The sequence below is a fragment of the Heptranchias perlo genome, unplaced genomic scaffold, assembly GCF_035084215.1.
Source record: "Heptranchias perlo isolate sHepPer1 unplaced genomic scaffold, sHepPer1.hap1 HAP1_SCAFFOLD_318, whole genome shotgun sequence".
NCBI classification, from domain to species: domain Eukaryota; kingdom Metazoa; phylum Chordata; class Chondrichthyes; order Hexanchiformes; family Hexanchidae; genus Heptranchias; species Heptranchias perlo.
Genome location: NW_027139330.1, coordinates 155,325 through 178,099, shown reverse-complemented (window position 1 = coordinate 178,099; position 22,775 = coordinate 155,325). Strand labels below are relative to the sequence as shown.

General features: G+C 68.0%; 1 protein-coding gene across 1 annotated transcript in view; it reads left to right on the top strand.

Moving 5' to 3' along the window:
* The window catches only part of mycbp (MYC binding protein), a 74,801-nt gene that overhangs the window by 19,639 nt on the left and 32,387 nt on the right, over positions 1 to 22,775 (top strand). Inside the window, exon 2 of the mRNA XM_067978568.1 lies at positions 20,026 to 20,098. Coding sequence (XP_067834669.1) covers positions 20,026 to 20,098 — 73 coding nt within the window. The remainder of the gene's footprint in view (positions 1 to 20,025; positions 20,099 to 22,775) is intronic.

Below are 22,775 nucleotides of genomic sequence, written 5' to 3'. Positions count from 1 at the left end.
GACGGAGAGAGAGCGAGCGAGCGCGGGGGACGGAGAGAGCGAGCGAGCGCGGGGGACGGAGAGAGAGAGAGAGAGAGCGCGGGGGACGGAGAGAGAGCGAGCGCGGGGGACGGAGAGAGGGGGAGAGAGAGCGAGCGCGGGGGACGGAGAGAGAGCGAGCGCGGGGGACGGAGAGAGGGAGAGAGAGCGAGCGCGGGGGACGGAGAGAGAGAGAGAGAGAGAGAGCGAGCGCGGGGGACGGAGAGAGGGAGAGAGAGCGAGCGCGGGGTACGGAGAGAGGGAGAGAGAGCGAGCGCGGGGACGGAGAGACGGAGAGAGAGCGAGCGAGCGCGGGGGACGGAGAGAGAGCGAGCGAGCGCGGGGGACGGAGAGAGAGCGAGCGCGGGGGACGGAGAGAGCGAGCGAGCGCGGGGGACGGAGAGAGAGCGAGCGAGCGCGGGGGACGGAGAGAGAGCGAGCGAGCGCGGGGGACGGAGAGAGAGAGAGGAGCGCGCGCGGGGGACGGAGAGAGAGAGAGAGCGAGTGCGGGGGACGGAGAGGAGAGAGAGCGAGCGCGGGGGACGGAGAGAGGGAGAGCGAGCGAGCGCGGGGACGGAGAGAGGGAGAGCGAGCGAGCGCGGGGGACGGAGAGAGAGCGAGCGAGCGCGGGGGACGGAGAGAGAGAGAGCGCGGTGGACGGAGAGAGAGCGAGCGAGCGCGGTGGACGGAGAGAGAGGGAGCGAGCGCGGTGGGACGGAGAGAGAGAGAGAGCGAGCGCGGTGGACGGAGAGCGAGAGAGCGAGCGCGGTGGACGGAGAGAGAGAGAGAGCGAGCGCGGGGGACGGAGAGAGAGAGAGAGCGCGGGGGACGGAGAGAGAGAGAGAGAGTGAGCGCGGGGGACGGAGAGAGAGAGAGAGAGAGCGCGGGGGACGGAGAGGGGGAGAGCGAGCGCGGTGGACGGAGAGGGGGAGAGCGAGCGCGGTGGACGGAGAGAGAGAGCGAGCGCGGGGGACGGAGAGAGAGAGAGCAAGCGCGGGGGACGGAGAGAGAGAGAGAGCGAGCGCGCGCGGGGGACGGAGAGAGGGAGAGAGAGCGAGCGCGGGGGACGGAGAGAGAGCGAGCGCGGGGGACGGAGAGAGGGAGAGCGAGCGAGCGCGGGGGACGGAGAGAGAGCGAGCGAGCGCGGTGGACGGAGAGAGAGCGAGCGAGCGCGGGGGACGGAGAGAGAGCGAGCGAGCGCGGGGGACGGAGAGAGAGCGAGCGAGCGCGGGGGACGGAGAGAGAGAGAGAGAGCGCGGGGGACGGAGAGAGAGCGAGCGCGGGGGACGGAGAGAGGGAGAGAGAGCGAGCGCGGGGGACGGAGAGAGAGAGAGAGAGCGAGCGCGGGCGGGGGACGGAGAGAGGGAGAGAGAGCAAGCGCGGGGTACGGAGAGAGGGAGAGAGAGCGAGCGCGGGGGACGGAGAGAGGGAGAGAGAGCGCGAGCGCGGGGGACGGAGAGAGAGAGAGAGAGAGCGAGCGAGCGCGGGGGACGGAGAGAGAGCGAGCGAGCGCGGGGGACGGAGAGAGAGCGAGCGAGCGCGGGGGACGGAGAGAGAGCGAGCGAGCGCGGGGGACGGAGAGAGAGAGAGCGAGCGCGCGCGGGGGACGGAGAGAGGGAGAGAGAGCGAGCGCGGGGGACGGAGAGCGAGCGAGCGCGGGGGACGGAGAGAGGGAGAGCGAGCGAGCGCGGGGGACGGAGAGAGAGCGAGCGAGCGCGGGGGACGGAGAGAGAGCGAGCGAGCGTGGGGGACGGAGAGAGAGCGAGCGAGCGCGGGGGACAGAGAGAGAGAGAGAGCGCGGGGGACGGAGAGAGAGCGAGCGCGGGGGACGGAGAGAGAGAGAGAGAGAGCGAGCGCGGGGGACGGAGAGAGGGAGAGAGAGCGAGCGCGGGGGACGGAGAGAGAGCGAGCGCGGGGGACGGAGAGAGAGCGAGCGCGGGGGACGGAGAGAGAGCGTGCGCGGGGGACGGAGAGAGAGCGAGCGCGGGGGACGGAGAGAGAGCGAGCGCGGGGGACGGAGAGAGAGCGAGCGCGGGGGACGGAGAGAGAGCGAGCGCGGGGTACGGAGAGAGGGAGAGAGAGCGAGCGCGGGGGACGGAGAGAGGGAGAGAGAGCGCGAGCGCGGGGGACGGAGAGAGAGAGAGAGAGAGAGCGAGCGAGCGCGGGGGACGGAGAGAGAGCGAGCGAGCGCGGGGGACGGAGAGAGCGAGCGAGCGCGGGGGACGGAGAGAGAGCGAGCGAGCGCGGGGGACGGAGAGAGGGAGAGCGAGCGCGGGGGACGGAGAGAGGGAGAGCGAGCGCGGGGGACGGAGAGAGGGAGAGCGAGCGCGGGGGGCGGAGAGAGGGAGATCGAGCGCGGGGGACGGAGAGAGGGGAGAGCGAGCGCGGGGGACGGAGAGAGGGAGAGCGAGCGCGGGGGACGGAGAGAGAGAGAGAGAGAGCGCGCGGGGGACGGAGAGAGGGAGAGCGAGCGAGCACGGGGGACGGAGGGAGAGGGAGCGCGGGGGACGGAGAGAGAGGGAGAGGGAGCGCGGGGGACGGAGAGAGAGAGAGCGAGCGCGGGGGACGGAGAGAGGGAGAGCGAGCGCGGGGGACGGAGAGAGAGAGAGAGCGAGCACTGGGGACGGAGAGAGAGCGAGCGAGCGCGGGGGACGGAGAGAGGTCGAGCGAGCGCGGTGGACGGAGAGAGAGAGAGAGCGAGCACGGGGGACGGAGAGAGAGAGCGAGCGAGCGCGGGGGATGGAGAGAGAGAGAGAGAGAGCGAGCGCGGGGGACGGAGAGAGAGCGAGCGAGCGCGGGGGACGGAGAGAGAGCGAGCGAGCGCGGGGGACGGAGAGAGAGCGAGCGAGCGCGGGGGACGGAGAGAGGGAGAGCGAGCGCGGGGGACGGAGAGAGGGAGAGCGAGCGCGGGGGACGGAGAGAGGGAGAGCGAGCGCGGGGGACGGAGAGAGGGAGAGCGAGCTCGGGCGACGGAGAGAGGGAGAGGGAGAGCGAGCGCGGGGGACGAGAAAGAGAGAGAGAGAGAGCGCGCGGGGGACGGAGAGAGGGAGAGCGAGCGAGCACGGGGGACGGGAGAGAGAGGGAGAGGGAGCGCGGGGGACGGAGAGCGCGAGCGGAGCGCGGGGGACGGAGAGAGCGAGCGAGCGCGGGGGACGGAGAGAGCGAGCGAGCGCGGGGGACGGAGAGAGCGAGCGCGGTGGACGGAGAGAGAGGGAGAGCGAGCGCGAGGGACGGAGAGAGGAGAGCGAGCGCGGGGGACGGAGAGAGGTCGAGCGAGCGCGGTGGACGGAGAGAGAGAGAGAGAGCGAGCACGGGGGACGGAGAGAGAGAGCGAGCGAGCGCGGGGGATGGAGAGAGAGAAAGAGAGAGAGCGAGCGCGGGGACGGAGAGAGAGAGAGCGAGCGCGGGGGACGGAGAGAGAAAGAGAGCGAGCGAGCGCGGGGGACGGAGAGAGCGAGCGAGCGCGGGGGACGGAGAGAGAGCGAGCGAGCGCGGGGGACGGAGATAGAGCGAGCGAGCGCGGGGGACGGAGATAGAGAAAGCGAGCGAGCGCGGGGGACGGAGAGAGAGAGAGAGAGAGAGCGAGCACGGGGGACGGAGAGAGAGAGAGAGAGAGAGAGCGAGCGCGGGGGACGGAGAGAGATAGAGAGAGAGAGCGCGGGGGGACGGAGAGAGAGAGAGAGAGCGAGCGCGGGGGACGGAGAGAGAGAGAGAGAGAGCGCGGGGGACGGAGAGAGAGAGAGAGAGAGAGAGCGCGGGGGACGGAGAGAGAGAGAGAGCGCGCGGGGGACGGAGAGAGAGAGAGCGCGGTGGACGGAGAGAGAGCGAGCGAGCGCGGTGGACGGAGAGAGAGGGAGCGAGCGCGGTGGACGGAGAGAGAGAGAGCGATCGCGGTGGACGGAGAGAGAGAGAGCGAGCGCGGTGGACGGAGAGAGAGAGAGAGCGATGCGCGGGGGACGGAGAGAGAGAGAGAGCACGGGGGACGGAGAGAGGGGGAGAGCGAGCGCCGGGGACGGAGAGGGGGAGAGCGAGCGCGGGGGACGGAGAGGGGGAGAGCGAGCGCGGTGGACGGAGAGAGAGAGCGAGCGCGGTGGACGGAGAGAGAGAGCGAGCGCGGGGGACGGAGAGAGAGAGAGAGAGCGAGCGCGGGGGACGGAGAGAGAGAGAGAGAGCGAGCGCGGGGGACGGAGAGAGAGAGCAAGCGCGGGGGACGGAGAGAGAGAGAGAGAGCGAGCGCGCGCGGGGACGGAGAGAGGGAGAGAGAGCGAGCGCGGGGGACGGAGAGAGAGCGAGCGCGGGGGACGGAGAGAGGGAGAGCGAGCGAGCGCGGTGGACGGAGAGAGAGCGAGCGAGCGCGGTGGACGGAGAGAGAGCGAGCGAGCGCGGGGGACGGAGAGAGAGCGAGCGAGCGCGGGGGACGGAGAGAGAGCGAGCGAGCGCGGGGGACGGAGAGAGAGAGAGAGAGCGCGGGGGACGGAGAGAGAGCGAGCGCGGGGGACGGAGAGAGAGAGAGAGAGAGAGAGCGAGCGCGGGGGACGGAGAGAGAGAGAGAGAGAGAGAGAGAGCGAGCGCGGGGGACGGAGAGAGGGAGAGAGAGCGAGCGCGGGGTACGGAGAGAGAGAGGGAGAGAGAGCGCGAGCGCGGGGGACGGAGAGAGAGAGAGAGAGAGAGCGAGCGCGGGGGACGGAGAGAGAGCGAGCGAGCGCGGGGGACGGAGAGAGCGAGCGAGCGCGGGGGACGGAGAGAGAGCGAGCGAGCGCGGGGGACGGAGAGAGGGAGAGAGAGCGAGCGCGGGGACGGAGAGAGAGAGAGAGAGCGAGCGCGGGCGGGGGACGGAGAGAGAGGAGAGAGAGCAAGCGCGGGGTACGGAGAGAGGGAGAGAGAGCGAGCGCGGGGGACGGAGAGAGGGAGAGAGAGCGCGAGCGCGGGGGACGGAGAGAGAGAGAGAGAGAGCGAGCGCGGGGGACGGAGAGAGAGCGAGCGAGCGCGGGGGACGGAGAGAGCGAGCGAGCGCGGGGGACGGAGAGAGAGCGAGCGAGCGCGGGGGACGGAGAGAGAGCGAGCGAGCGCGGGGGACGGAGAGAGAGCGAGCGCGCGCGGGGGACGGAGAGAGGGAGAGAGCGCGGGGGACGGAGAGCGAGCGAGCGCGGGGGACGGAGAGAGGGAGAGCGAGCGAGCGCGGGGGACGGAGAGAGAGCGAGCGAGCGCGGGGGACGGAGAGAGAGCGAGCGAGCGTGGGGGACGGAGAGAGAGCGAGCGAGCGCGGGGGACAGAGAGAGAGAGAGAGCGCGGGGGACGGAGAGAGAGCGAGCGCGGGGGACGGAGAGAGGGAGAGAGAGCGAGCGCGGGGGACGGAGAGAGAGAGAGAGAGAGCGAGCGCGGGGGACGGAGAGAGGGAGAGAGAGCGAGCGCGGGGGACGGAGAGAGAGCGAGCGCGGGGGACGGAGAGAGAGCGAGCGCGGGGGACGGAGAGAGAGCGTGCGCGGGGGACGGAGAGAGAGCGAGCGCGGGGGACGGAGAGAGAGCGAGCGCGGGGGACGGAGAGAGAGCGAGCGCGGGGGACGGAGAGAGAGCGAGCGCGGGGTACGGAGAGAGGGAGAGAGAGCGAGCGCGGGGGACGGAGAGAGGGAGAGAGAGCGCGAGCGCGGGGGACGGAGAGAGAGAGAGAGAGAGAGCGAGCGAGCGCGGGGGACGGAGAGAGAGCGAGCGAGCGCGGGGGACGGAGAGAGCGAGCGAGCGCGGGGACGGAGAGAGAGCGAGCGAGCGCGGGGGACGGAGAGAGGGAGAGCGAGCGCGGGGGACGGAGAGAGGGGAGAGCGAGCGCGGGGGACGGAGAGAGGGAGAGCGAGCGCGGGGGGCGGAGAGAGGGAGATCGAGCGCGGGGGACGGAGAGAGGGAGAGCGAGCGCGGGGGACGGAGAGAGGGAGAGCGAGCGCGGGGGACGGAGAGAGAGAGAGAGAGGAGCGCGCGGGGGACGGAGAGAGGGAGAGCGAGCGAGCACGGGGGACGGAGGGAGAGGGAGCGCGGGGGACGGAGAGAGAGGGAGAGGGAGCGCGGGGGACGGAGAGAGGGAGAGCGAGCGCGGGGGACGGAGAGAGGGAGAGCGAGCGCGGGGGACGGAGAGAGAGAGAGAGCGAGCACTGGGGACGGAGAGAGAGCGAGCGAGCGCGGGGGACGGAGAGAGGTCGAGCGAGCGCGGTGGACGGAGAGAGAGAGAGAGCGAGCACGGGGGACGGAGAGAGAGAGCGAGCGAGCGCGGGGGATGGAGAGAGAGAGAGAGAGAGCGAGCGCGGGGGACGGAGAGAGAGAGAGCGAGCGCGGGGGACGGAGAGAGAGCGAGCGAGCGCGGGGGGACGGAGAGAGAGCGAGCGAGCGCGGGGACGGAGAGAGGGAGAGCGAGCGCGGGGGACGGAGAGAGGGAGAGCGAGCGCGGGGGACGGAGAGAGGGAGAGCGAGCGCGGGGGACGGAGAGAGGGAGAGCGAGCTCGGGCGACGGAGAGAGGGAGAGGGAGAGCGAGCGCGGGGGACGGAGAGAGAGAGAGAGAGAGCGCGCGGGGGACGGAGAGAGGGAGAGCGAGCGAGCACGGGGGACGGAGAGAGAGGGAGAGGGAGCGCGGGGGACGGAGAGAGCGAGCGAGCGCGGGGGACGGAGAGAGCGAGCGAGCGCGGGGGACGGAGAGAGCGAGCGAGCGCGGGGGACGGAGAGAGCGAGCGAGCGCGGGGGACGGAGAGAGCGAGCGAGCGCGGGGGACGGAGAGAGCGAGCGAGCGCGGGGGACGAGAGAGCGAGCGCGGTGGACGGAGAGAGAGGGAGAGCGAGCGCGAGGGACGGAGAGAGGGAGAGCGAGCGCGGGGGACGGAGAGAGGTCGAGCGAGCGCGGTGGACGGAGAGAGAGAGAGAGAGCGAGCACGGGGGACGGAGAGAGAGAGAGCGAGCGAGCGCGGGGACGGAGAGAGAGAAAGAGAGAGAGCGAGCGCGGGGGACGGAGAGAGAGAGAGCGAGCGCGGGGGACGGAGAGAGAAAGAGAGCGAGCGAGCGCGGGGGACGGAGAGAGCGAGCGAGCGCGGGGGACGGAGAGAGAGAGCGAGCGAGCGCGGGGGACGGAGATAGAGCGAGCGAGCGCGGGGGACCGGAGATAGAGAAAGCGAGCGAGCGCGGGGGACGGAGAGAGAGAGAGAGAGAGCGAGCACGGGGGACGGAGAGAGAGAGAGAGAGAGAGCGAGCGCGGGGGACGGAGAGAGATAGAGAGAGAGAGCGCGGGGGACGGAGAGAGAGAGAGAGAGCGAGCGCGGGGGACGGAGAGAGAGAGAGAGAGAGCGCGGGGGACGGAGAGAGAGAGAGAGAGAGAGCGCGGGGGACGGAGAGAGAGAGAGAGCGCGCGGGGGACGGAGAGAGAGAGAGCGCGGTGGACGGAGAGAGAGCGAGCGAGCGCGGTGGACGGAGAGAGAGGGAGCGAGCGCGGTGGACGGAGAGAGAGAGAGCGATCGCGGTGGACGGAGAGAGAGAGAGAGCGAGCGCGGTGGACGGAGAGAGAGAGAGAGCGAGCGCGGGGGACGGAGAGAGAGAGAGAGCACGGGGGACGGAGAGAGGGGGGAGAGCGAGCGCCGGGGACGGAGAGGGGGAGAGCGAGCGCGGGGACGGAGAGGGGGAGAGCGAGCGCGGTGGACGGAGAGAGAGAGCGAGCGCGGGGGACGGAGAGAGAGAGAGAGAGCGAGCGCGGGGGACGGAGAGAGAGAGAGAGAGCGAGCGCGGGGGACGGAGAGAGAGAGCAAGCGCGGGGGACGGAGAGAGAGAGAGAGCGATGCCGCGCGCGGGGGACGGAGAGAGGGAGAGAGAGCGAGCGCGGGGGACGGAGAGAGAGCGAGCGCGGGGGACGGAGAGAGGGAGAGCGAGCGAGCGCGGTGGACGGAGAGAGAGCGAGCGAGCGCGGTGGACGGAGAGAGAGCGAGCGAGCGCGGGGGACGGAGAGAGAGCGAGCGAGCGCGGGGGACGGAGAGAGCGAGCGAGCGCGGGGGACGGAGAGAGAGAGAGAGAGCGCGGGGGACGGAGAGAGAGAGCGAGCGCGGGGGACGGAGAGAGAGAGAGAGAGAGAGAGCGAGCGCGGGGGACGGAGAGAGAGAGAGAGAGAGAGAGCGAGCGCGGGGGACGGAGAGAGGGAGAGAGAGCGAGCGCGGGGTACGGAGAGAGAGAGGGAGAGAGAGCGCGAGCGCGGGGGACGGAGAGAGAGAGAGCGAGCGCGGGGGACGGAGAGAGAGCGAGCGAGCGCGGGGGACGGAAGAGAGCGAGCGAGCGCGGGGGACGGAGAGAGAGCGAGCGAGCGCGGGGGACGGAGAGAGAGCGAGCGAGCGCGGGGGACGGAGAGAGAGAGAGCGAGCGCGCGCGGGGGACGGAGAGAGAGAGAGAGCGAGTGCGGGGGACGGAGAGAGAGCGAGCGCGGGGGACGGAGAGAGGGAGAGCGAGCGAGCGCGGGGGACGGAGAGAGGGAGAGCGAGCGAGCGCGGGGGACGGAGAGAGAGCGAGCGAGCGCGGGGGACGGAGAGAGAGCGAGCGAGCGCGGGGGACGGAGAGAGAGAGAGCGCGGTGGACGGAGAGAGAGCGAGCGAGCGCGGTGGACGGAGAGAGAGGGAGCGATCGCGGTGGACGGAGAGAGAGAGAGCGAGCGCGGTGGACGGAGAGAGAGAGAGCGAGCGCGGTGGACGGAGAGAGAGAGAGAGCGAGCGCGGGGGACGGAGAGAGAGAGAGAGCGCGGGGGACGGAGAGAGAGAGAGAGAGTGAGCGCGGGGGACGGAGAGAGAGAGAGAGAGAGCGCGGGGGACGGAGAGGGGGAGAGCGAGCGCGGGGGACGGAGAGGGGGAGAGCGAGCGCGGTGGACGGAGAGAGAGAGCGAGCGCGGGGGACGGAGAGAGAGAGAGCAAGCGCGGGGGACGGAGAGAGAGAGAGAGCGAGCGCGCGCGGGGGACGGAGAGAGGGAGAGAGAGCGAGCGCGGGGGACGGAGAGAGGGAGAGCGAGCGAGCGCGGGGGACGGAGAGAGAGCGAGCGAGCGCGGTGGACGGAGAGCGAGCGAGCGAGCGCGGGGGACGGAGAGAGAGCGAGCGAGCGCGGGGGACGGAGAGAGCGAGCGAGCGCGGGGGACGGAGAGAGAGAGAGAGAGCGCGGGGGACGGAGAGAGAGCGAGCGCGGGGGACGGAGAGAGGGAGAGAGAGCGAGCGCGGGGGACGGAGAGAGAGAGAGAGCGAGCGCGGGGGACGGAGAGAGGGAGAGAGAGCGAGCGCGGGGTACGGAGAGAGGGAGAGAGAGCGAGCGCGGGGGACGGAGAGAGGGAGAGAGTGCGAGCGCGGGGGACGGAGAGAGAGCGAGCGCGGGGGACGGAGAGAGAGCGAGCGCGGGGGACGGAGAGAGAGCGAGCGCGGGGGACGGAGAGAGAGCGAGCGCGGGGGACGGAGAGAGAGCGTGCGCGGGGGACGGAGAGAGAGCGAGCGCGGGGGACGGAGAGAGAGCGAGCGCGGGGTACGGAGAGAGGGAGAGAGAGCGAGCGCGGGGGACGGAGAGAGGGAGAGAGAGCGCGAGCGCGGGGGACGGAGAGAGAGAGAGAGAGAGAGCGAGCGAGCGCGGGGGACGGAGAGAGAGCGAGCGAGCGCGGGGGACGGAGAGAGCGAGCGAGCGCGGGGGACGGAGAGAGAGCGAGCGAGCGCGGGGGACGGAGAGAGGGAGAGCGAGCGCGGGGGACGGAGAGAGGGAGAGCGAGCGCGGGGGACGGAGAGAGGGAGAGCGAGCGCGGGGGGCGGAGAGAGGGAGAGCGAGCGCGGGGGACGGAGAGAGGGAGAGCGAGCGCGGGAGACGGAGAGAGGGAGAGCGAGCGCGGGGGACGGAGAGAGAGAGAGAGAGCGCGCGGGGGACGGAGAGAGGGAGAGCGAGCGAGCACGGGGGACGGAGGGAGAGGGAGCGCGGGGGACGGAGAGAGAGGGAGAGGGAGCGCGGGGGACGGAGAGAGAGAGAGCGAGCGCGGGGGACGGAGAGAGGGAGAGCGAGCGCGGGGGACGGAGAGAGAGAGAGCGAGCACTGGGGACGGAGAGAGAGAGAGAGAGAGCGAGCGAGCGCGGGGGACGGAGAGAGAGAGAGCGAGCGAGCGCGGGGGACGGAGAGAGAGAGCGCGGGGGACGGAGAGAGAGAGAGCGAACGAGCGCGGGGGACGGAGAGAGAGCGAGCGAGCGCGGGGGACGGAGAGAGAGCGAGCGAGCGCGGGGGACGGAGAGAGAGCGAGCGAGCGCGGGGGACGGAGAGAGAGCGAGCGAGCGCGGGGGACGGAGAGAGAGCGAGCGAGCGCGGGGGAAGGAGAGAGGGAGAGAGAGCGCGAGCGCGGGGGACGGAGAGAGAGCGAGCGAGCGCGGGGGTCGGAGAGAGAGCGAGCGAGCGCGGGGGACGGAGAGAGAGCGAGCGAGCGCGGGGGACGGAGAGAGGGAGAGCGAGCGCGGGGGACGGAGAGAGGGAGAGCGAGCGCGGGGGGCGGAGAGAGGGAGAGCGAGCGCGGGGGACGGAGAGAGGGAGAGCGAGCTCGGGCGACGGAGAGAGGGAGAGGGAGAGCGAGCGCGGGGGACGGAGAGAGAGAGAGAGAGCGCGCGAGGGACGGAGAGAGGGAGAGCGAGCGAGCACGGGGGACGGAGAGAGAGGGAGAGGGAGCGCGGGGGACGGAGAGAGAGAGAGCGAGCGCGGGGGACGGAGAGAGAGAGCGAGCGCGGGGGACGGAGAGAGAGAGGGAGAGCGAGCGCGGGGGACGGAGATAGAGAAAGCGAGCGAGCGCGGGTGACGGAGAGAGAGAGAGAGAGAGCGAGCGCGGGGGACGGAGAGAGAGAGAGCGAGCGCGGGGGACGGAGAGAGAGAGAGCGCGGGGGACGGAGAGAGAGAGAGAGAGCGCGGGGGACGGAGAGAGAGAGAGAGAGCGCGGGGGACGGAGAGAGAGAGAGAGAGCGCGGGGGACGGAGAGAGAGAGAGAGAGAGAGCGCGCGGGGGACGGAGAGAGAGAGAGCGCGGTGGACGGAGAGAGAGAGAGCGAGCGCGGTGGACGGAGAGAGAGAGAGCGAGCGCGGTGGACGGAGAGAGAGAGAGCGAGCGCGGTGGACGGAGAGAGAGAGAGAGCGAGCGCGGTGGACGGAGAGAGAGAGCGAGCGCGGGGGACGGAGAGAGAGAGAGCGCGGGGGACGGAGAGAGAGAGAGAGAGAGAGCGAGCGCGGGGGACGGAGAGGGGGAGAGCGAGCGCGGGGGACGGAGAGAGAGAGCGAGCGCGGGGGACGGAGCGAGAGCGAGCGAGCCCGGGGGACGGAGAGAGAGAGAGAGAGAGAGCGAGCGCGCGCGCGCGGGGGACGGAGAGAGCGAGAGAGAGCGAGCGCGGGGGACGGAGAGAGAGCGAGCGCGGGGGACGGAGAGAGAGCGAGCGCGGGGGACGGAGAGAGAGCGAGCGCGGGGGACGGAGAGAGGGAGAGAGAGCGAGCGCGGGGGACGGAGAGAGAGCGAGCGAGCGCGGGGGACGGAGAGATAGCGAGCGAGCGCGGGGGATGGAGAGAGAGCGAGCGAGCGCGGGGGACGGAGAGAGAGAGAGCGAGCGAGCGCGGGGGACGGAGAGAGAGAGAGCGAGCGCGCGCGGGGGACGGAGAGAGGGAGAGAGAGCGAGCGCGGGGGACGGAGAGAGAGCGAGCGCGGGGGACGGAGAGAGGGAGAGCGAGCGAGCGCGGGGGACGGAGAGAGAGCGAGCGAGCGCGGGGGACGGAGAGAGAGCGAGCGAGCGCGGGGGACGGAGAGAGAGAGAGAGCGCGGGGGACGGAGAGAGAGCGAGCGCGGGGGACGGAGAGAGGGAGAGAGAGCGAGCGCGGGGGACGGAGAGAGAGAGAGAGAGAGAGCGAGCGCGGGGGACGGAGAGAGGGAGAGAGAGCGAGCGCGGGGGACGGAGAGAGGGAGAGAGAGCGAGCGCGGGGGACGGAGAGAGAGCGAGCGCGGGGGACGGAGAGAGAGCGTGCGCGGGGGACGGAGAGAGAGCGAGCGCGGGGGACGGAGAGAGAGCGAGCGAGGGGGACGGAGAGAGAGCGAGCGCGGGGGACGGAGAGAGAGCGAGCGCGTGGGACGGAGAGAGGGAGAGCGAGCGCGGGGGACGGAGAGAGGGAGAGCGAGCGCGAGCGCGGGGGACGGAGAGAGAGAGAGAGAGAGCGAGCGAGCGCGGGGGACGGAGAGAGAGCGAGCGCGGGGGACGGAGAGAGCGAGCGAGCGCGGGGGACGGAGAGAGCGAGCGAGCGCGGGGGACGGAGAGAGAGGGAGAGCGAGCGCGGGGGACGGAGAGAGGGAGAGCGAGCGCGGGGGACGGAGAGAGGGAGAGCGAGCGCGGGGGGCGGAGAGAGGGAGAGCGAGCGCGGGGGGCGGAGAGAGGGAGAGCGAGCGCGGGGGACGGAGAGAGGGAGAGCGAGCGCGGGGGACGGAGAGAGAGAGAGAGAGAGCGCGCGGGGGACGGAGAGAGGGAGAGCGAGCGAGCACGGGGGACGGAGAGAGAGGGAGAGGGAGCGCGGGGGACGGAGAGAGAGAGAGCGAGCGCGGGGGACGGAGAGAGGGAGAGCGAGCGCGGGGGACGGAGAGAGAGAGAGAGCGAGCACGGGGGACGGAGAGAGAGAGAGCGAGCGAGCGCGGGGGACGGAGAGAGAGCGAGCGAGCGCGGGGGACGGAGAGAGAGAGCGAGCGAGCGCGGGCGACGGAGAGAGTGAGAGCGAGCGAGCGCGGGGGACGGAGAGAGAGCGAGCGAGCGCGGGGGACGGAGAGAGAGAGAGCGAGCGAGCGCGGGGGACGGAGAGAGAGCGAGCGAGCGCGGGGGAAGGAGAGAGGGAGAGAGAGCGCGAGCGCGGGGGACGGAGAGAGAGCGAGCGAGCGCGGGGGGCGGAGAGAGGGAGAGCGAGCGCGGGGGGCGGAGAGAGGGAGAGCGAGCGCGGGCGACGGAGAGAGGGAGAGCGAGCTCGGGCGACGGAGAGAGGGAGAGCGAGCGCGGGGGACGGAGAGAGAGAGAGAGAGCGCGCGGGGGACGGACAGAGGGAGAGCGAGCGAGCACGGGGGACGGAGAGAGAGGGAGAGGGAGCGCGGGGGACGGAGAGAGAGAGAGCGAGCGCGGGGGACGGAGAGAGAGCGAGCGCGGGGGACGGAGAGAGAGAGGGAGAGCGAGCGCGGGTGACGGAGAGAGAGAGAGAGCGAGCGCGGGGGACGGAGAGAGAGAGAGCGAGCGCGGGGGACGGAGAGAGAGAGAGCGCGGGGGACGGAGAGAGAGAGCGCGGGGGACGGAGAGAGAGAGAGAGAGAGCGCGCGGGGGACGGAGAGAGAGAGAGCGCGCGGTGGACGGAGAGAGAGAGAGAGAGCGCGGTGGACGGAGAGAGAGAGAGCGAGCGCGGTGGACGGAGAGAGAGAGAGCGAGCGCGGTGGACGGAGAGAGAGAGAGCGAGCGCGGTGGACGGAGAGAGAGAGAGCGAGCGCGGTGGACGGAGAGAGAGAGAGCGAGCGCGGTGGACGGAGAGAGAGAGAGCGAGCGCGGTGGACGGAGAGAGAGAGAGAGAGAGCGAGCGCGGGGGACGGAGAGAGAGAGAGAGCGCGGGGGACGGAGAGAGAGAGAGAGAGGGAGCGAGCGCGGGGGACGGAGAGGGGGAGAGCGAGCGCGGGGGACGGAGAGAGAGAGCGAGCGCGGGGGACGGAGAGAGAGCGAGCGAGCGCGGGGGACGGAGAGAGAGAGAGAGAGAGAGAGAGCGAGCGAGCGCGCGCGCGCGGGGGACGGAGAGAGGGAGAGAGAGCGAGCGCGGGGGACGGAGAGAGAGCGAGCGCGGGGGACGGAGAGAGAGAGAGAGAGCGCGGGGGACGGAGAGAGAGAGAGAGAGCGCGGGGGACGGAGAGAGAGAGAGAGAGCGCGGGGGACGGAGAGAGAGAGAGAGAGAGAGAGCGCGCGGGGGACGGAGAGAGAGAGAGCGAGCGCGGGGGACGGAGAGAGAGCGAGCGCGGGGGACGGAGAGAGAGAGAGAGAGCGAGCGCGGGGGACGGAGAGAGGGAGAGAGAGCGAGCGCGGGGGACGGAGAGAGGGAGAGAGAGCGAGCGCGGGGGACGGAGAGAGAGCGAGCGCGGGGGACGGAGAGAGAGCGAGCGCGGGGGACGGAGAGAGAGCGAGCGCGGGGGACGGAGAGAGAGCGAGCGCGGGGGACGGAGAGAGAGCGAGCGCGGGGGACGGAGAGAGAGCGAGCGCGGGGGACGGAGAGAGAGCGAGCGCGGGGGACGGAGAGAGAGCGAGCGCGGGGGACGGAGAGAGAGCGAGCGCGGGGGACGGAGAGAGCGAGCGAGCGCGGGGTACGGAGAGAGAGCGAGCGAGCGCGGGGGACGGAGAGAGGGAGAGCGAGCGCGGGGGACGGAGAGAGGGGAGAGCGAGCGCGGGGGGCGGAGAGAGGGAGAGCGAGCGCGGGGGACGGAGAGAGGGAGAGCGAGCGCGGGGGACGGAGAGAGGGAGAGCGAGCGCGGGGGACGGAGAGAGAGTGAGCGCGGGGGACGGAGAGAGAGCGAGCGCGGGGGACGGAGAGAGAGCGAGCGCGGGGGACGGAGAGAGAGCGAGCGCGGGGGACGGAGAGAGGGAGAGAGAGCGAGCGCGGGGGACGGAGAGGGAGAGAGAGCGCGAGCGAGCGCGGGGGACGGAGAGAGAGCGCGGGGGACGGAGAGAGGGAGAGAGAGAGCGAGCGAGCGCGGGGGACGGAGAGAGAGCGCGAGCGCGGGGGACGGAGAGAGAGCGAGCGCGGGGGACGTAGAGAGAGCGAGCGAGCGCGGTGGACGGAGAGAGAGCGAGCGCGGGGGACAGAGAGAGCGAGCGAGCGCGGGGGACGGAGAGAGCGAGCGAGCGCGGGCGACGGAGAGAGGGAGAGCGAGCGCGGGCGACGGAGAGAGGGAGAGCGAGCGCGGGCGACGGAGAGAGGGAGAGCGAGCGCGGGGGACGGAGAGAGGGAGAGCGAGCGCGGGGGACGGAGAGAGGGAGAGCGAGCGCGGGGGACGGAGAGAGGGAGAGCGAGCGCGGGGGACGGAGAGAGGGAGAGCGAGCGCGGGGGACGGAGAGAGAGGGAGAGCGCGGGGGACGGAGAGAGGGAGAGGGAGCGCGGGGGACGGAGAGAGAGAGAGCGAGCGCGGGGGACGGAGAGAGGAAGAGCAAGCGCGGGGGACGGAGAGAGGGAGAGCGAGCGCGGGGGACGGAGAGAGGGAGAGCGAGCGCGGGGGACAGAGAGAGGGAGAGCGAGCGCGGGGGACGGAGAGAGAGAGAGAGAGAGAGAGCGAGCACGGGGGACGGAGAGAGAGCGAGCGAGCGCGGGGGACGGAGAGAGAGGGAGCGAGCGAGCGCGGGGGACGGAGAGAGAGCGAGCGAGCGCGGGGGACGGAGAGAGGGAGAGCGAGCGCGGGGGACGGAGAGAGGGAGAGCGAGCGCGGGGGACGGAGAGAGGGAGAGCGAGCGCGGGGGACGGAGAGAGGGAGAGCGAGCGCGGGGGACGGAGAGAGGGAGAGCGAGCGCGGGGGACGGAGAGAGGGAGAGCGAGCGCGGGGGACGGAGAGAGGGAGAGCGAGCGCGGGGGACGGAGAGAGGGAGAGCGAGCGCGGGGGACGGAGAGAGAGGGAGAGCGCGGGGGACGGAGAGAGAGGGAGAGCGCGGGGGACGGAGAGATGGAGAGGGAGCGCGGGGGACGGAGAGAGGGAGAGCGAGCGCGGGGGACGGAGAGAGGGAGAGCGAGCGCGGGGGACGGAGAGAGGGAGAGCGAGCGCGGGGGACGGAGAGAGGGAGAGCGAGCGCGGGGGACGGAGAGAGAGCGAGCGAGCGCGGGGGACGGAGGGAGGGAGAGCGAGCGCGGGGGACGGAGAGAGAGAGAGAGCGAGCGCGGGGGACGGAGAGAGAGAGAGAGAGAGCGCGGGGGACGGAGAGAGAGAGAGAGAGAGCGCGGGGGACGGAGAGAGAGAGAGAGAGAGCGCGGGGGACGGAGAGAGAGAGAGAGCGAGCGCGGGGGACGGAGAGAGAGCGCGAGCGCGGGGGACGGAGAGGGGGAGAGCGAGCGCGGTGGACGGAGAGAGAGAGAGAGAGCGAGCGCGGGGGACGGAGAGAGAGAGAGAGAGCGAGCGCGGGGGACGGAGAGAGAGAGAGAGAGCGAGCGCGGGGGACGGAGAGAGAGAGAGCGAGCGCGGGGGACGGAGAGAGAGAGAGCGAGCGAGCGCGTGCGCGGGGGACGGAGAGAGGGAGAGAGAGCGAGCGCGGGGGACGGAGAGAGAGCGAGAGAGAGAGCGCGGGGGACGGAGAGAGAGAGAGAGCGAGCGCGGGGGACGGAGAGAGAGCGCAAGCGCGGGGGACGGAGAGGGGGAGAGCGAGCGCGGTGGACGGAGAGAGAGAGCGAGCGCGGGGGACGGAGAGAGAGAGAGAGAGCGAGCGCGGGGGACGGAGAGAGAGAGAGCGAGCGCGGGGGACGGAGAGAGAGAGAGAGAGAGCGAGCGCGCGCGCGCGGGGGACGGAGAGAGGGAGAGAGAGCGAGCGCGGGGGACGGAGAGAGAGCGAGAGAGCGAGCGCGGGGGACGGAGAGAGGGAGAGAGAGCGAGTGCGGGGGACGGAGAGAGAGAGAGAGCGAGCGAGCGCGGGGGACGGAGAGAGAGAGAGAGAGAGAGAGCGAGCGCGGGGGACGGAGAGAGAGAGAGAGCGAGCGCGGGGGACGGAGAGAGAGAGAGAGCGAACGCGGGGGACGGAGAGACGGAGAGAGAGCGAGCGCGGCGGACGGAGAGAGAGCGAGCGCGGGGGACGGAGAGAGAGCGAGCGCGGGGGACGGAGAGAGGGAGAGAGAGCGAGCGCGGGGGACGGAGAGAGGGAGAGAGAGCGCGAGCGAGCGCGGGGGACGGAGAGAGAGCGCGGGGGACGGAGAGAGGGAGAGAGAGAGCGAGCGAGCGCGGGGGACGGAGAGAGAGAGAGAGCGAGCGAGCGCGGGGGACGTAGAGAGAGCGAGCGAGCGCGGGGGACGTAGAGAGAGCGAGCGAGCGCGGGGGACGGAGAGAGCGAGCGAAGCGCGGGGGACGGAGAGAGCGAGCGAGCGCGGGCGACGGAGAGAGGGAGGGAGAGCGAGCGCGGGCGACGGAGAGAGGGAGAGCGAGCGCGGGGGACGGAGAGAGGGAGAGCGAGCGCGGGGGACGGAGAGAGGGAGAGCGAGCGCGGGGGACGGAGAGAGGGAGAGAGCGAGCGCGGGGGACGGAGAGAGAGGGAGAGCGCGGGGGACGGAGAGAGGGAGAGGGAGCGCGGGGGACGGAGAGAGAGAGAGCGAGCGCGGGGGACGGAGAGAGGGAGAGCGAGCGCGGGGGACGGAGAGAGGGAGAGCGAGCGCGGGGGACGGAGAGAGAGCGAGCGAGCGCGGGGGACGGAGAGAGAGCGAGCGAGCGCGGGGGACGGAGAGAGAGCGAGCGAGCGCGGGGGACGGAGAGAGAGCGAGCGAGCGCGGGGGACGGAGAGAGAGCGAGCGAGCGCGGGGGACGGAGAGAGAGCGAGCGAGCGCGGGGGACGGAGAGAGAGCGAGCGAGCGCGGGGGACGGAGAGAGAGCGAGCGAGCGCGGGGGACGGAGAGAGAGAGAGAGAGAGAGCGAGGCGGACGGGGAGAGAGAGAGAGAGAGAGCGAGCGCGGGGGACGGAGAGAGGGAGAGAGAGCGAGCGCGCGCGGGGGACTGAGAGAGAGGGAGAGAGAGCGCGCGCGGGGGACGGAGAGAGAGGGAGAGAGAGCGAGCGCGGGGGACGGAGAGAGAGAGAGAGAGAGAGAGCGAGCGCGCGGGGAACGGAGAGAGAGAGAGAGAGAGAGCGAGCGCGGGGGACGGAGAGAGAGAGAGAGAGAGCGAGCGAGCGCGGGGGACGGAGAGAGAGCGAGCGAGCGCGGGGGACGGAGAGAGAGAGAGCGCGCGGGGGACGGAGAGAGAGAGCGCGCGGGGGACGGAGAGAGGGAGAGCGCGGGGGACGAAGAGAGGGAGAGAGAGCGAGCGCGTTGGACGGAGAGAGGGAGAGAGAGCGAGCGCGGGGGACGGAGAGAGGGAGAGAGAGCGAGCGCGGGGGACGGAGAGAGGGAGAGCGAGCGAGCGCGGGGGACGGAGAGAGAGAGCGAGCGCGGGGGACGGAGAGAGAGAGCGAGCGCGGGGGACGGAGAGAGGGAGAGCGAGCGCGGGGGACAGAGAGAGAGAGCGCGGGGGACGGAGAGAGAGAGCGAGCGCGGGGGACGGAGAGAGAGAGCGAGCGCGGGGGACGGAGAGAGAGAGCGAGCGCGGGGGACGGAGAGAGAGAGAGCGAGCGCGGGGGACGGAGAGAGAGAGCGAGCGCGGGGGACGGAGAGAGAGAGCGAGCGCGGGGGACGGAGAGAGAGAGCGAGCGCGGGGCACGGAGAGAGAGCGCGCGGGGGACGGAGAGAGGGAGAGCGAGCGCGGGGGACGGAGAGAGAGAGAGAGAGAGCGCGCGGGGGACAGAGAGAGAGAGAGAGAGCGAGCGCGGGGGACGGAGAGAGCGCGAGCGCGGCGGAGGGAGAGAGAGAGAGAGAGAGAGCGCGGGGGACGGAGAGAGAGCGCGAGCGCGGGGGACGGAGAGAGAGCGAGCGAGCGCGGGTGACGGAGAGAGAGAGAGCGAGCGCGGGGGACGGAGAGAGAGAGAGCGAGCGCGGGGGACGGAGAGAGAGAGAGCGAGCGCGGGGGACGGAGAGAGAGAGAGCGAGCGCGGGGGACGGAGAGAGAGAGAGCGAGCGCGGGGGACGGAGAGAGAGAGAGAGAGAGAGAGCGAGCGCGCGGGACGGAGAGAGAGAGAGAGAGAGAGAGAGAGAGCGAGCGCGGGGGACGGAGAGAGAGAGAGCGAGCGCGGGGGACGGAGAGAGAGAGAGCGAGCGCGGGGGACGGAGAGAGAGAGAGAGAGAGAGCGAGCGCGGGGGACGGAGAGAGAGAGAGAGAGAGCGAGCGCGGGGGACGGAGAGAGAGAGAGAGAGCGAGCGCGGGGGACGGAGAGAGAGAGAGAGCGAGCGCGGGGGACGGAGAGAGAGAGAGCGAGCGCGGGGGACGGAGAGAGAGAGAGAGCGAGCGCGGGGGACCGAGAGAGAGAGCGAGCGAGCGCGGGGGACGGAGAGAGAGAGAGCGAGCGCGGGGGACGGAGAGAGAGAGCGAGCGCGCGGGGGACGGAGAGAGCGCGCGGGGGACGGAGAGAGCGAGCGAACGCGGAGGACGGAGAGAGCGAGCGCGGGGACGGGGAGAGAGAGCGAGCGGGGGGGACGGACGGAGAGAGAGCGAGCGAGCGCGGGGGACGGAGAGAGAGAACACGCAGGAGACGGAGAGAGAGAGAGCAGAGGGAGAGGACAGACAGACAGACAGAGTGTGCGCGCGGGGGACGGGGACCGGCGGGCGGAGGGGTACGGCAGCGGGGGGAACGGGACGGGACGGGAGGGGAGGTGGGGGGGGAAGGACCGGAACTGGGGCGTCGAGAGAGGGGGAGACTCGGGGTGTGGTGAGCAAGAATGGGGAAATATGATGGGGGAGAAAGCAAATTTGGGGGAGAGTGAATCTGGACCAACAACGAGAGCGTGACGCTGGAGGAGAGTTAACAGAACTTTTGGAGACGAGAGAGAAATCAGGTGCGCAGAGCCCGGGGGAGGGAGAGGGCGAAGCTCCAACACTGGGCTGGGAGGAATGGATTGGGGAGAGGGGGAGCTCAGGCACAGAGAGAAATGGGGGAGAAGGAAGATCAAGCAGTGTTGGAGAGAGGGATATACTTGGAGAGGAAAACGGGGGGTGAAGAGAAACTGGAAGGGAGGGCGATACAGGCTCGTCTTGCGATGGAAATCTAGCTTCATGGCAGCTACTACCTGATGGTTTGGTTGGATCTGGGGCAGGATTTCATTTGAGGACCTGACTGATCCAGTGTTGTTGAGTGTAACCTCTGTGTGTGTGTGTGTGTATTTGTGCCACAAAGATTATTCCCCTATTATCTCCAGGCTGGCGATTCCCGAAGAGAACAATTTCGAAGATACTTAGAAAAAGGTGGAGTACTGGATGCGCTTACAAAAGGTGAGGAGCTGTTTTCACCATTATCGATTATATTCAATTTATTCCTAATATGGCCTCCTATGATTACTTGAAATGTCATGTCCTGGAGGAGGCCAGTTAACTCTCTTTGCGTGTTTAGGACTGTCTGACCCTGCCCCACTTTCCTCTGACACTTTTATATTCTTTATTCAGTTCAACTTCCATTGCCAAGTGTGACAAAGCACTCCACATTGTAATATCTGTATAAAGAAGTTTCTATACTCTCCCTTTATGTATAGGATGTAGTTAAGGAGGAGTGTGAAATATTGGATGGGATAAACATCGTGAGAGAGGAAGTATAAAGGGGATTAGCATCTTTGAAAGTAGATAAATCGTCAGGCGCAGAAGACATGTATCCCAGGCTGTTAAAAGAAGCAAGGGAGGAAATAGCGGAGGTTCTGACCATCATTTTCCAATCCAAAGCAAGTACATCCTTCCTCAGGTAAGGAGACCAAAACTGTACACCGTACTCCAGGTGTGGTCTCACCAGAGCCCTATATAATTGCAGCAAGACTTCCTTACTCTTATATTCCAACCCCCTTGCATTAAAGGCTAACATACTATTTGCCTTCCTAATTGCTGGCTGTACCTGCATGTTAACTTTGTGTTTCATATACAAGGACACCCAAATCTCTCTGACTATCAACATTTCTTAGTCTCTCACCTTTTTAAAAAAAAAATCTACTTTTCTTCCTACCAAAGTGAATATCCTCACATTTCCCCACATTATACTCCATCTGCCAACTTCTCGCCCACTCACCTAACCTCCTCACAGCTTACTTTCCCGCCTGGCTTTGTATTGTCAGCAAACTTAGATACATTACACTTGGTTCCCTTATCTAAGTCATTGATATAGAATGTGAACAGCTGAGGCCCAAGCACTGATCCTTGCAGCACCCCACTAGTTACAGCCCGCCAACCTGAAAATGACCCGTTTATTCCTACTCTGTTTTCTGTCCATTAACCAATCCTTAGTCCACGCTAATACATTACCCTCAATCCATGAGCCCTAATCTTGTGTAACAACCTCTTGTGTGGCACCTCATCGAATGCCTTTTGAAAATCCAAATATACGACATCCACTGGTTCCCCTTTATCTACCCTGCTGGTTACACCCTCGAAAAACTCTAATAGATTTGTCAAACGCGATTTCCTTTCATAAAACCATGTTGACGCTGCCTAATCATATTATGATTTTCTAAGTGCCCTGTTACTAAGTCTTTAATAATGGATTCCAGCATTTTCCCTGCTACCGATGTCAGGCTAACTGGCCTGTAGTTCCCTGTTTTCTCTCTCCCTCCTTTCTTGAATAGTGGGGTTACATTTCCTACCTTCCAATCTACTGGGACTGTTCTAGAATCTAGGGAATTTTGGAAGATCAGAACCAATGCATCCACTATCTCTGCAACCACCTCTTTCAGAACTCTAGGATGTAGGCCATCAGGTCCAGGGGATTTATCGGCTTTTAGTCCCATTAATTTCTCTAGTACTTTTTCTTTAATATTAATTACTTTAAATTCCTCACTCTCATTAGACCCTTGGTTCCCCACTATTTCAGGTGTTTTTTTGTGTGTTCTACTATGAAGACAGATACAAAATATTTGTTTAATGTCTCTGCCATTTCCTTATCATTTCTCCTGTCTCAGCCTCTAAGGGACCCATGTTTACTTTCACTAATCTCTTCCTTTTTATATACCTGTAGAAGTTCTTACAATCTGTTTTTATATTTCTTGCTAGTTTACTCTCCTATTCAATTTTCTCCCTCTTTATCAATTTCTTGGTCATCCTTTGCTGATTTCTAAAACCCTCCCAATCCTCAGGCTTACTACTCTTTTTGGCAACATTGTAAGCCGCCTCTTTTAATCTAATACTATCCTTAACTTCTCTAGTTAGCCACTGTTGGATCACTTTTCCCATGGAGTTTTTATTCCTCAAGGGAATGTATATTCGTTGTGAATTATGAATTATTTCTTTAAATGTTCGCTATTGCTTATCTACCGTCATAGCTTTTAATCTAATTTCCCAATCTACCTTAGCCAACTCGCCCTCTATAGCTACATAATTGGCTTTGTTTAAATTTAAGACCCTAGTTTCGGACTTAACTACATCACTCTCAAACTCAATATGCAATTCTATCATATTATGGTCACTCGTCCCCAGAGGAGCCTTAACTATAAGATTACTAATTAACCCCCTCGCATTACATAATACTAGATCTAAAATAGCCTGTTCCCTAGTTGGTTCCTTGAAATATTGTTCTAGAAAACTTTCTCAAATGCATTCCATCACCATCCCTGGGTATGTCCTGTCCCACCGGCAGGACAGACCCACCAGAGGTGGCGGTACAGTGATACACAGTCAGGAGGGAGTGGCCCTGGGAGTCCTCAACATTGACTCCGGACCCCATGAAATCTCATGGCATCAGGTCAAACATGGGCAAGGAAACCTCCTGCTGATTACCACCGACCGCCCTCCCTCAGCTGATGAATCAGTCCTCCTCCATGTTGAACACCACTTGGAGGAAGCACTGAGGGTAGCAAGGGCACAGAATGTACTCTGGGTGGGGGACTTCAATGTCCATCCCCAAGAGAGGCTCAGTAGCACCACTACTGACCGAGCTGGCTGAGTCCTGAAGGGCATAGCTGCCAGACTGGGCCTG